Source organism: Phalacrocorax carbo, chromosome 6 (genome assembly GCF_963921805.1).
Source record: "Phalacrocorax carbo chromosome 6, bPhaCar2.1, whole genome shotgun sequence".
Classification (NCBI taxonomy): Eukaryota; Metazoa; Chordata; class Aves; order Suliformes; family Phalacrocoracidae; genus Phalacrocorax; species Phalacrocorax carbo.
This window is the reverse complement of record NC_087518.1, coordinates 13,913,292-13,927,111: the sequence shown is the minus strand read 5'-3', so window position 1 is coordinate 13,927,111 and position 13,820 is coordinate 13,913,292. Positions and strand designations below refer to the sequence as shown.

General features: G+C 39.2%; 1 protein-coding gene across 2 annotated transcripts in view; it reads right to left on the bottom strand.

Moving 5' to 3' along the window:
* Positions 1-317: 317 nt before the first annotated feature.
* The window catches only part of EEFSEC (eukaryotic elongation factor, selenocysteine-tRNA specific), a 129,015-nt gene continuing 115,512 nt past the window's right edge, over positions 318-13,820 (bottom strand). Inside the window, exon 7 of one of the 2 annotated variants that reach the window (XM_064453771.1) lies at positions 318-3,566. In XM_064453771.1, coding sequence (XP_064309841.1) covers positions 3,382-3,566 — 185 coding nt within the window. In that variant the 3' untranslated portion in view covers positions 318-3,381. The remainder of the gene's footprint in view (positions 3,567-13,820) is intronic. The other variant, XM_064453772.1, reaches the window with a different exon arrangement.

Here is a 13,820-nt window from a genome sequence, read left to right as displayed (position 1 = left end):
GACTGCAGTCCCAAAATAAATTCCAAGAAGCAGAAAGCAGGCTTGGAAAAACAAAGCTTTTCTCACTGCTCCTCTCCCCACAACCCAAAGATGTATTACTCACTGAACATCTGCACAGCCATAATAATTTCTAGTTTTGCAACACTGACAACCTTAGCATATTAAAAAACCTCCTTACATCTTTATTCCATTTTGGATTCATTATAATACAGTCTGACAATATACACTAGTACATTCTGCAACATTTAACCCCTGTTCCCAGTTGCCATTCTTAACTTCATGGCTTAATGACACAGAGTCAGTAGATCACAATATGACCCTGTTAATATTTTTTTAATGCCATTTTTACAAATTACAGCATAATGCGCTGATTATGAGGATGAAAGGAAAGTCTCTATGTCTGTCTGGAAACCAAATAAAAGAATGTTTGAACATCTGTTCATCCTACAAATGTCTTTAAAAGCTTTGATTTTCCCATAATCATTTTGTTCCACCATTTCACCCTTTTTCGAATGTGTATCCAACAGCCTAAGGACAGCAGCCAGAGATCTGCAGTAATAGCACATTATAATCAAAGTTCTCGGACACACTTAAGTTCTCCTTTTGGAATGAAAAATGGGGAAAACACAAAACCAAACCCCAGATTTCAACAGATACCTCCCCCAGCTGTCTGTCCTACACGAACCTCTGCTAGGGGAACAAAATGAAAGGACAGGGCTTTGTGACAGGGGCTTTACACAGAAGACTACAAAGCACAAGGACAGGATACGCTGGTGGGTGAACGGACTCACATGAGGCACAGCATGCATGTCTCCAACACAGCCTGCTCCTACTGGGTCAGCAGTGACTGTTCACAGGACTCTGCCCACCTCACAGACAAGTGCCTGAACACAGGCAGTTACTCACCACACACAGGAGGTGGTGTAAGCTACAGGGCAAGAGCGTTCCTTGCCATGCTGGGCTCCCAACACCCGCCATGGGAGCCCTGCCAGCACCTGGATTTACATCTCCTTCTCCAGAGGCAAGAGCAGAGCCAGCACAAGGAGAAACAATGAGCAAAGGTGGAAAATAGGAACACTGAGGAGGAGGTTAGGTCTTGGACTGAGAAGATGGAAGAACGATGTTGAGTTAGTATGTTAGTCTGGAAACAAGACAGAAGATGGTGGGAAAGATTTTAAAAAGTGTCTTACAGGAGACTGGACAATAAACGGATGGAGGTCCAACAAGTGAGAAAGACAAAAACCTCTATGGGCAAGGTTAACAACTCTGGACCAGCCAACAATATCCTACACCAGGACACCTCTCATGATGACTGCCCTTTTCTTTCCAGAATTCCAAGCAGAGTTGGCAGATTTTAGTGACACATTTAAAATATTGCAAGGACATTAGAACTATACAGATAAAAGTGTTACTTACTAATTCACTTTTTTTTTTTAAAATGAGAGTTTTTTTAATACCAATAACTCTAAGACGAACCTGAGATGGTTATAGTAGCATTCCTTCTATATCATCTGTTTCTCTAGCTTCCATCACTAGCTTCCATCACTGTGGTATCTTAAGCAGAGGCAACAGCGCAGGGTACAAAATAGGATTTGATAAAGGCTTAAAAGAAAGATAACAAAATATTCTTCCCAAAGACTGCCTTTGGGGGTGTCTGGGAAGAGGAAAACATGGGGAAGAAGAGGTGACAGGGGTGTGAAATGCCTTTTTTTTTTTTCATTATAGGATACATTTTCCAGCAAGGCTGGCAGCACAAGTCACATTAAGCCATAGCTGAAGTTGCCTGCCTAATTCCTCTGGGATCACTCTGAAAGCATACCCCATAATCTTAAGGGATGTGCTAAAGCTTTTCTGGGACTCACTCAGCAGAAACTGTTTGGGATTATTCCACAAAGCGCTAATTCTGTTCTGATTTAAAGGGGCACCATCAACCTAGTTTAGACACCAGACGTGCCCTGTCTCATGACTGTTCAGCTGTAAACATCCTTTCAATAGCTGATATGTTAGCCATTTGTAGCCAACTTTGGGTATCTGGAAATTAAAAGGAAAAGAAAAAGACTGAAGCAATCAGGATCTTGTTAGCATGACTCATGCCCATCAATGGATATTTGACTAATAACACTGAGTGTTATATTATTAATAATTATAATAATATGATTAGTAAGAATGAGAGTACCAATCTATTACAGTTATTTACTTCCATGTGCACCTAATGCACTTACATTATACATGTGGTTATCTTCTATGGCTGGCTTCAGTGAATGGGTCACATCAATAAGCACAAGTTCTCTTTTTGTTCCAAAGGCAGGAACTAACATTTTCCATGCTGCCAAGACTGAGTCAAATTTCTGTTCCAGATCGCAGCTTTCATACCTCTGGAATTATTCTTAGCTTTCATGTTAAGGTGTCCTATGCTTTGTAAATAACAAAGAAGGGATATTACCAGTGGTCTCCTTTTTATGAGCCTAGAACATGAAACTGAAAGAAAGACCTAAAGCAGCCATCAAATCTCTATTAAACAACTAACAGTTTCTAAAGCATCTTGGAGATATTAATTTTACAAGGCTTATATTGCAATCTTCTATCATTATTTTAATGAAATAAAGCTCTTGACTATTTCCAGAGGCAACTTTTTCTTTCACACACAAAAGAGACTTTGGTTACAAAAAAAGAAAACAATTCTGGAGTAGGATTCACCGCAGAACAGGCAGGAAATTCAGAAAAGCTATATAAAATGTCACCGAAGATCAGTTCTGAACCTTTGGAACAACAAACAGAACAATTAAGACTTTCAGTTACATGCATCATTATGTTTAATATGAAAAACATTTCTAGATATAAATCATATTTATGAAAAAGATCCATACAATTTCTCAGATAGCATCTTACATAGCTGCAGCTGAAGGAATGTGAAACATCCATTTTAGGTTTCACCTATTATCCTGTGTGCTTTCTGTCCCCCACTTTGCTTGGGGAAGTAAACCTAGACTAATCAGCTTCACTTTGTGGGTTGCATAAAATTCACATCTTGCCTAGATTTAGATTAATATTGGTAGAAAACTTCTAAATCAAGAGAAACCTCAAAACAATTCTCCAGAAAAACACTGCTATTGGAACGCACACCTGAATGTGCTCATCTGGCAGGTGACATTCTCTGAGAGGCCGTAAAGATTCACATTGCAAAGATAAAAAATAAGCAGATGCTAACAGAACAAAACCAGATTGCAGAGATTTTGGAAGGGGGCACATAGTCAGCAGGAACTTCCAGGCTCTGTCTGTGAGGAAGGAACAGTTCTAATGTGTTCAGACAAGAAACACATTCCACCTGAATTCATTTCAGATTCTGGTCTTTCAGTTACGATCAGAGATGCCTCTGCCTTCTCAGGATTGAATCATTTTCTTCTGTGTGTCAAAGACATATCTTTTAAAGACCAGAGAGATGGTCACAGGTTGGGCTGAATCATTCTTGCTGCTCTCATCCTCTTTGGTTGTATCCCCCTTCCCTGCCTTAGATTTCTTCTTGGAGGCAACAGTAAGAAGCATCTTGGTATCTGGCTTCAGCCCATCTATAAAAAAAATATAATAATACACATGACAAATATGCTCAACATCACATTTCAGTATAACTGGAAATAATGAACAGGCAAGTATACTTCTGAAATCAACCAAAGAAAATAAAGTAAATTGGGTGCGTTAGGAAAGCCACATTTCTGCATCATAGGATCTTGAATATGATAACTCACATAAAACCCAAAAATAACAGCCTTCAAACATAGTTCACAAAAGCGATACCCCAAATCCAGTGCAGTGTGCTGGATACAGCTTTTAAAGCATTAAACACAGGCAAAAATCTAAACAAGCCAGACCCACTTGTCCGGTGTAAGCCTTTTATCCAGCAGACCTTTCCTATTATTTACACACACCTCCCAAAGTTTCTTCTCATCACTAAAAATATTTATAAAAATATAAGTCATGAATGAAAAACAAAAACTGGTAAAACACTAAAATTACAGTCATAAGAGTCAGAAGGTTCTTGAATGTCTTTAGTTTATTTCCCAGACCTGCTAGAAGCACACTGCTTAGATTTTAACAAATTATACAGTTTTGTGTTTGTTTGGGGTTTTTTTTTGTTTGATAGGTTTTGGGGTTTTTTTGGTTTGGTTTTTGTTTGGTTGGTTGGGTTTTTTTTGGTTTTTTTTTGCTAAAACACAGTAATTATTAAGGGTTTAAACCATCACTTCTTAGAAGAACTAGAATTAACCTGTGTAGGATTCTGGGGATCCAACTTAAGTCTTTCTCCAGACATTGGTACCGAACAAAAGTATTTGTCCTTTTCTTCTTAAATGGCTAGGGTTTATTACACTTTTATGTTTTAACTTGACACATTGGTGACATGTTAGATAAGAAACGCATGATAGCGAAATGCTGTAAAACAAGAGAGATGCAGCTCTGAAAAGACCACTCCTGAAGAATTGCTTTCGTAAAGCAGAAGACAGCAAACTCCTTGGAGGCTTATTCAGCGCTAACCGAATACACGGCAATGTGGTTCACAGGCATTTGGCCAAATTCAGTTCAGGTATTTTTAAGCTGTGGTGTCACATAACCTTATCTCAAACACTTAATCGGCTTCTCTCCCCTCATACTGAAATTCAGATGTGGATTCTCATATCACAGCCTGACAAAAAGATTGAGATGCTTATGATTTACTGGAGACAGGAGGTCTACAAGCACAGGTGATTTGCTCCAGCACAGACATATCTAGAGGCACTTACAGCTGATTGCAGGGGGACACAGCACTAGAGCCCACCTTCTCATCTTGCTGTGTCAGGTAGCAAATTGTTCCAGGTGGCATCCCCACTGCGCAGCAAAGGGAAGGGAAGGCAGGAAAATAAGTCTTGAAGCAAAACCAGGAAACTGCTGATTTTCCATTTCATAACCACGGGTTACGAAACAGCCCTAATGCCCCACAGTGCAGCCATGGGAGACTGTTGGAGATAGAGGAGTCTTGCTTTTTTTAAAAAAATGCAAGAGCACAAGAGAAAAGCAACACATTACATATATAACTAAATAAACTACAATTTTCACTAAGGTTGCAGAAGCCCAGCGTCAATCAAAATCAACTTTGCATAGTTCTGCAAGATCTTGTATTTCACAGTCAAGGCAGCAGCCATTTTCTCTTTTCAGATGGCAGCAATGATTATTTCATTGTGAAAATAATTGAGACTGTTTTTCCTTGATGGTTGAGAAGTCTGATAATGACTATCATTGCAGATGTAAGGTTCAATTAATCAAACTAGATAATACGGTATGGCCTGACCACATATTTATTATATGGTTTTATTACACTGTACAGTCATGCTTGATACAGCTGTTTCGATTTTTTAATTGGATGCTTTCATATAAATCCCATTAATATCACTACCCTTACAATCACTCCTTCATTACGAAAAATAATTTATCATTACATGAAAAGCAACTTATTTCCTATCTGAAAAGCTCTGAGAACATCTTGGGTACTGCTAGGAAAAAATAGCAACAGTAAAAAAAGAGGAAAAAAACCCACAACAAGAACAATAGTCCCACGCTCTTTGCGGGCTTTATTTCATATTGTACATTTTCTACTCTCTTGATCAACCTAATTTTAAGTGTCCCTGAACAAGGTTTCCTCCACTTTCTTGGGAAGACCATTTATTTTTTCGACAAAGAAACATTTAGTTTTGTTTTCTAGTCGGTTTCCCTTTCTGAGTCTTATCACTATTACTAACGTTGCTGTTACTGGCACATTACTATTTAAGGAAGATGTTTAACTAAATCCTTTCAGAAAGACACACTTTAATTAAAGCAAACAAATCCTAAAACACTTCTATTTATGTTAGTAGGCTTTACAAGTCTCTAATTTCCAAAAAAATGCTAATTGGCGGAAAGGAGATAGGAAGGGAGGAGGTGTGGCATTAAAATTGCAGCCAAAATTTCCCCTGTGGTTATCTGAAGCGAGGCACCTAGGCTGCCCGTGCAAACCCTGTCTGCAGCCCACAGGGTGCAGGGCAGTGATGCCCCCCGGGCAGATCAGCCTCTCGCCCTGGAGCACACACTCGGCTGCAGCAGCAAGTTGGGGAACTCCAGCCATGAGGATGAAATAACCGCTTTGGATAAACTAAGCTTCAAAAACTGCCCGGGACATCAATGAGCACTTGGACTGCCCGACACATCTGAAACTCACTACGTCATCTTAGGTGTTTAAACAAAGACTCTCATGTTTGAAAAACTTCATTTTCAAGAAAAAATGTTGTGCTGTACATGGAACTATACGGGGGGAAATGTATTTAAAACTGAGCGATCTCACCTTCTCCACCCTATCACTAACTCCCACATATGAAGAAGTAAAGATATAGCTCACCTGCAGCCCTTAACACCTATTTGGATTCAAATACAGTATTATGGGTAAAAAGTTTACAGAAGAAATGGAAGAACGTAGTAGTTCCTACCAGGGAAATGACGGGCTGACAGCCAAAGGCAGCTCAGGTATTATTAAATTCACAATTTAATTACCTAATGAGATCCCATGGCCCTCATTCTGCAAACAGATTAGGTAGCTGGCATCGTACCCTAACAAATGGCATGTTCTGTTTTTCTGCTCTGGTGCCAGGAGGTCTAAGGGCTGAAGAGGTTCTGTGTTAGGGAGCAGCACAAAGGAGCAGGCAGGGAGAGACAGGCAGGGAGGCACAATCGGGGTTTCATCTACCTCCACAGATTTCTCGCGTTACACACAATGCATACTTTACATTTTACAAAACCAAGGAAATGAAGGGAAATATATCTGTCACCGAAGAAGACATCAGACCTTTAATAGCTGAAATGACGGATATTTTTAGATGGAGGTCTAGTTTAACTTACTTACATTAAGGGTCTAATCTCTCCTGAACAATAGCTATGTTAGCTTGAATACATAGTGAGAAATCTGTTCCATTAATTAAGTGCTGCCTGTACTACTCGGATTTGTAGCAAACGTTAATAGATTTTTTTTTTTCTTCCTCTGTTGGACAATTACTTTATTTTGCCAAGTTGCTAATGGATTAAATTGAAAAGGTCCGTGTGTTGAAAAAAGACTTTAGCTTCAAAGTTCTAAGAAATGCCTTCCATACAACAGTGGGAAATACCTATGTATTAATATTATTAATGGGCAGTCCTCAGAGGCACATAAGACATCTGAAAGCTTAGCAAATTCATTCCCACCCATCATAACCATGTCTGTAACAAGAAGTGCCCAGACAGATCTTATGTAAAACGTACTTGTAGCATCAACTAACCCAGGTTAGATATGAAAATCTAGTTGTACAATAGTTTAATCCACTTTATTCTTTTAGTTTCAACTACTGTTAATAATTAACAAATAAAAATACAGACTCTTAACATAATATCCTTTGCCTCAGCATGGTCTCAAGTATTTAATACAAACTGAGCCATTTATAAATGCAAAAAAGAAAAAAAAGAAAAAAAAAAGGTGAATTTTCAAATTCAAATGAAAAGCAATACCTCATAAGGAATAATACTTTCCAAGTCTAAGAACAGTTTGACACACACAACATAAAGGATAAATACAATATTTTTACATGATTTTTACAAATAAAAAAGCCAGCTGCTTAGTGATTTGCAGTATCTTATGTAGTTAAATGCATTACAGCCTGGAGTTTTACAATTACTCATGCAAGAAGTTTGCATAGAAACATGCAGATTTCAATAGCTTCATACAGAAATGTCACATTGTAGAATTTGGGACCCCTTGCATATAAATATGGAAAAATATTGCTTCTCCCCTGAAGATAATCATATCTACATGAGTTTTAAAGTTTCTCTAATGCTTCATTTTCTCCTTACATTAATCAGGCCTCCCTGTAACAGGGACTCAGCAAAGCCTCAGGATAAATACCCTCCTGCTGACCCTGGTGGTTGCTGCGTCAGGCCCGTGGACAGTCTCCATACCAGACTGCCGGGGAGTGCTGGCCAGTAGACAAATCACAACAAACACGTAGAGCATATAAATGTCCATAACCAGCACAGTTTACATTTGCTTTGTTTTTACTACTACTACTTTAGCTGGAAGGACAACAAGAACTGATACAATATCTGCTCTCCTGATTCCTTTTGCTAATGCAATGGCATGATGCAGGAGCACTGCTGAGCTTTTCCCCCATAGACAGGTAACAGCTGAAATAAAAATGTAAGCTTAGATCCTACTTTACCTTTTACATAACTTCCCCAGTTCACATCCTCCTCCACTTAATACTGTCATTCCTTATCAAACATCCTCCTTTTTTTTTTTTTGGCTTGTTAGTCTTCTGCTCCTTAATAAGGTCTCCAAGGGTGGTCCCTGCTCTTCCTCCTAAGTCCAGCTCCTCCTTCCTTGACTCTTAATTCCACTTGCTAGTCTGCCCTTCAGGAGTTTTATACCTCTCTTTCCTTTTCCAACTTTAAGATTTCCCATCTCCATATTTCTATTTCCTATTTCCACAGATCTCTTCAATATGTAGGAATAGTCCTGTCTCCTTCAAAGCTAATGAAACTCTGTGTTTGAATGGAAGATTTTAGAGACCAAATGCCAGACACATTGTAGATGAGAAGGAAGATAACACAGTATCTCCTTGTAACCCAGCCAGAGACAGGAGTAATTTTAAGCAACTGATAAACACATCATTGAAAACAGGTGTAATAATACAGGTGCAGGGCATGCTCTCCAGCATAGCCAAGGACAATAATTTATTTTGCTGAACTTCAACAACTCCCTTCTCATATGAACACTTATAAAAAAAGCCTAATGCTAACTACCCTAGCTAACACCGGTGAACCTGAAGGTATTTGCATGCATGATTACACAGTTTCCTTACAGCATTAAAAATTGTAATGGGAAAAAAAAATTCATGTTAAAAGATTTTAAGTCTCCTGATTCATAAGAACTTTGCTTTCAGGTCAAAATTAAAAGTTCATCCTACCAATAGAAAAATCAGCAAATGCATTACACCAGCTACCTGCAATGGTACTTGCCATGGTTTGCTGGGAAAGCGCTCGCTCAGGATTCTTACCACCACATTAGGAAAAAAACCTCATTGAGGCTACACCAGTAGCTTTTGCTAGAACAGAAAATATTCCTTTTTACACTCAATATTAGGAAATTCCTAGACTATTCTTCCATTCAGGATTTTGTGAGCAGAGATTCAGTGGGAAACTGAACTTTGTTATTCCCTTCTGTAAACAAAATATCCTATTCACTTCTTTTGAACACTGCAGGTAGGAGACTCAACTACCTGCAATTTCTTGTTCCTGTCAATGTTCAAATGTTAAAAACTGACTGAACACCAGAGAACAAGTTAACATAGCACATTCGATTTTGGAAATAATTTTTAGCCAAGGCAAATGTAACTCTTAATATGACAGGCAGACATTTTTCTTTCTTGTTGAGTGAAGGGAAAAAAGAGCAAAACTTGAAAGAGGCAAAGGGTTAGGGATAATCCTCACTCACAATGGATTATTCGTAACAGCTGGTTTTCACAATTTCAGGATTTCCTTAAATTGAACCCTCAGAGCCTGAACCCTCATTACATAGTTAAGGAGTGTGTGCCTGCATCAACTGTCCTGCTAACAGAGAGCGCAAAAGCCGGTTGACCTGAAAATCAGAAATAATTAGAGCCCCGGATGGAGACTTCCCTGCACAGTCTGATGCAGAGGAGCTGTGCCTGAGAGTGGACAAAGACCAGTTTCTCCCTCTGCTTACTGCAATGACAGACCTTTGAAAGGAAATAGAAACTTTTTACCAGTACTGCAGGACTCGAGAATCCAGTACTTCAGCACAACACAATTATAAACTAATTCCATTTTTCTTCCTTACAACAGCTACATATATTCATCCAAGACTTAAAAAACCCTATATTTACCTGTGTTCAAAGAAGGGTAACAAAGCTCAAATACATCACTTCCGTGCTTCAGATTCTAATCAACTTGAAATCAAGAATAAAAAAATCTATCACTGGTTTCTGACAAAATTAAGAGAAATGCCAGTGGTACACGTGTTGGCTCTGAGTCCCACAATACACTAGCAAGCACACACTTATTCTCCACTTAGTCCCAAAACATGTCAGCAGTTCTGGAGTTTTGATTCAAACAAAAAGCAGAAGCATCCCAAAATCAGAGGATCAATTTGCCCAGCCCTTCCTGTTACAGTTATCTCTACAGTCAGACAGAAAGGACAAGAATAACAAAATGTAGCATCCTGTTGCTTGAACTCTTTACATTAATGTACTAGGTAGCAACTCTGCTTCTCCTCTGCTAAAGATATCCAAAATCCTACCTTCTGATTTTGTTCAAGCTAAGGTGGTCATTTTTCTCCTTCAATATCCCAGCAAAACCAAGGAAACCAAACCAAACCAAAAACATAAACAAAAAAAAACCCAAACCTGAGCTGATCAGGAAAAAGAACATCTTTGTAAGACTTCCAAGAACAGAAGTATCATGTTACTCTGCCCATAAACACTGTAATAGGAACATCAGATGTGCCACACCACATCTACTCGGCTGGATAACTGGTCATCTAGAGACTGCTGGCCCTATCTAACTTGGCATCCCATCTGCCTGACATTAATATATGGTGCTTCAGAAAGAGCAGGGATGAAAACTGTGTCCTGAACTATCTGGAGCCTGGGATCAGGTAGAAATTCTCTACCTGACATCAGGGTCAATACATCAACACCTACCAACCTTTCTACCCAAAAGATTTAAGTACAGTGCTCCTACAGGAGCCGATCTACTCTGCTCCTACATGTTCATCATGATCATAACAAGCATAATATGATTACATAGACAACTTCAATGTCATAGTTGACCAGAGATTCACTCAAGAAACAAGGGATACTCCTTTCCTTGCTACCCACAGGAGCTCAGGATTTGAGCTTCAATTACTTTCACAGATCAGGCAATGAATGTTACTTATGTAAATCCCTTTGCAATTCTCCAGTAATTCTATTTTGAATTCACACCACCTTTTCCCACAACTCTTGTCAGCTCTCTCAGATATTCTGCTACAGTTTCAAACTCCAGGGTAGATTCATTTTTCATTTCTGGCTAATACAAGACCTGCTATTATCACCGTATCTGGCTTGTGACTATTAATAGAACTACAGCATGAAGTTGGCCAGCGAAAGCAATCAACCTCCAAAAAGACCAGAAAGTAGATTCCTTCCTTCCAAATGAGAATTACACTGATACCTCAGGATGGTACTTGGGATCTGCACAAAATATCCATAACTCATTGTCTGATGACAGAAACCAGAAAAAAGAAAAAAGGTCTTACAGCTACTTTGAGTAGAAGTAGACTGCCCCATGTCCTGACCAAATGCTGTTGTCACAGCCAGCCTGCATCAGCAGAGTAATTCCTGCAGTCTCGGCTTGGTAGACTCTGTTTGGAAATCCTTAATTACTAAAACATTTTCCCATAAATTGGGGAACAGCTGCCCCATACCACATCAGAGAAGGCTGCAGTTCAGTGGTGAACTGAACTAAGTCTTGTGTATCAATTTGTTAAGTTTATACAAGCGTTTGGACACTATTATAAGAGATGGTACTACTGGAAATAACATGGATTTCATTATGGGCTCCTACTTAGCAGGGAAAGAGCTACTCTTCCTTGATGAGGAAGACAGAAGCTGTTTCAATTGAAGAGGCTGACCGAGGTGAAGTTCAGGCCGAAGCTGTATTCGGAAAACTCTCACATCAAGCCGGACACAACCCTTTCAAGCTCAGTGCCAATTCTACACAATGGCTTGAACCATGCTCTCCGGCAGTCCTTAAAGGCACATTTTGTATCTTGGCTTTTGCTGCAAGCAATCAAGAAAGAATGCAAGAAAACAAAACTGTTTCCCAAGCACTGTTTGCTGGTGCCATAATTAATATAATCAAACAATTCCACAAATTGCTTCCAATTGCTGGCGTCACTTTCATGTGCAGAGCCAGACTTTCAAAGAAGGGCCCTTCTTGTCCTACATCCTTACACTGGTAACTCTCGCTTCACACAATAGTAAACAAGACCTCACTAAATAGTATAGGGTAATTTGTACTGTAATAGGTCCCCAAGGCACCATGGACACAATTTGAAATGCCATCTAATTTTTCTTTTTAATTAAAAAAGCAGTTACTATATTTAAACAACAACACAAAAAAGTTCAGAGGGGACAGACTGGAGTTTCCCACAGCTCTCTGGGAGTTTTCTCAAGGTCAGGAAGAGTTTTATAGGCTCAATTGGTACACATTTTTTTCTTTAATTAGTCTGCCATACTCTCTGCATGAAGTCAGCGTCTTGATTTTCAATCTGATATTTTTCATATTGCTAAATGGAGCACAGGCTCCAGGACCACATCATATCTACTGGCTGCTGAATGGTTATCAATGCCATACTTCCCTATACATGCCTAGCCTGCTCACTCCTCTCCTCTCTTAGTCCTAAACTTGTCATCTACACTGAGGACACCCAGTATAACCACATTGCACTGAGAGTGCACCATTCATTCACAGTTTTATACTTCAATTTCCAGCAAGATCATAAGGATGCATTATCCATTTTCCTAAATTTACGTAACATAACCACATTTTACCCATTATTTTTTTTTAAGAAGCAAGTGTAATAATCAAACACCAGATACAAACGCACCACTGTCATCTGAAGGCATGTAGCAGGATAGATTTCTGCACTTCAATCCCCACCACGTACCATACTGTTGCTCTGCAACCATATTATTTAAGTAAGTCTACACAAGCCCACGCACACTTTAGAAGGATAGCTGCAGTTCCCACAGTGGGTTTTCCAAAAAGCACCTAACCCAACATACCCTTCAGTCCCATATAACAGCTCTGAAACAAAGCAATGTACTTATTTCTTAACACAATCTTAATTTCTTGCCTAGTTGGCCATTCTGCAGTATGAATAGGTTGAAAGTACCAAACCTGACCTTGTCTTATAGGCCAACAAATATTCCAGCTGCTTTTAGGTTCTGTGCCACAACCACTTGTTGACTAAGCCCTTCTAGGGCAACTGTGCTAAAGATGACTTTATACTTCACACTCCTGGAACATAACTACAGCTTGTACACTCTACACAATTTTTTGTTTCTGTATGTCAGAGACCAGCTTTAATACAGGTTATGTGGAAGACTCCAGTGCACCATGATTACTGGGCCTAGGCTATGCAAATGAAGCGTACACACAATACAATGGATCAACTTGCAGAGCTACAAGATGACCACTAAGGTAATCTTTTTGTCCTCAGATCCAACACTGTCCTATTAACCTAAAGAAAAGGATTTTCAAATTAATTCCTGCATGGGCTATACATGTGCTTTCAGTAAATTAACAAGGCTGCAATTATGCCAGCTGATATACCAGCAATTGTTTGTAAACTCTATTTTCACTTGATGGCCACTCAAGGTCCACACAGTCATTGAGATCACACCCATGTGCTATCCTCATTCTCCCAGTACACCTACAGGGAGGGGAGAGGCAACTTCCCTACTGATGCTGTGCTTTTAATCTGTACATTCTTCAGACTCCCTGAAACAAAAACTGACTGCATGGAAAATGCCTAGTGCACAACAGGAGCAACTGTGAAAAAAACAATGGAACTAATAAGGGCATCAAATTATTAATATAAATACATGCAATGTAGTTGGAAGCCTAGGCATGTAGACAGGCTCTTGTTACAATTCAACAACAGAAAAATTACAGGCAGGTCAGCATGAAATATCCAAGACCATTCAAAACAAAGAACAGTGTCTTAAAACCAC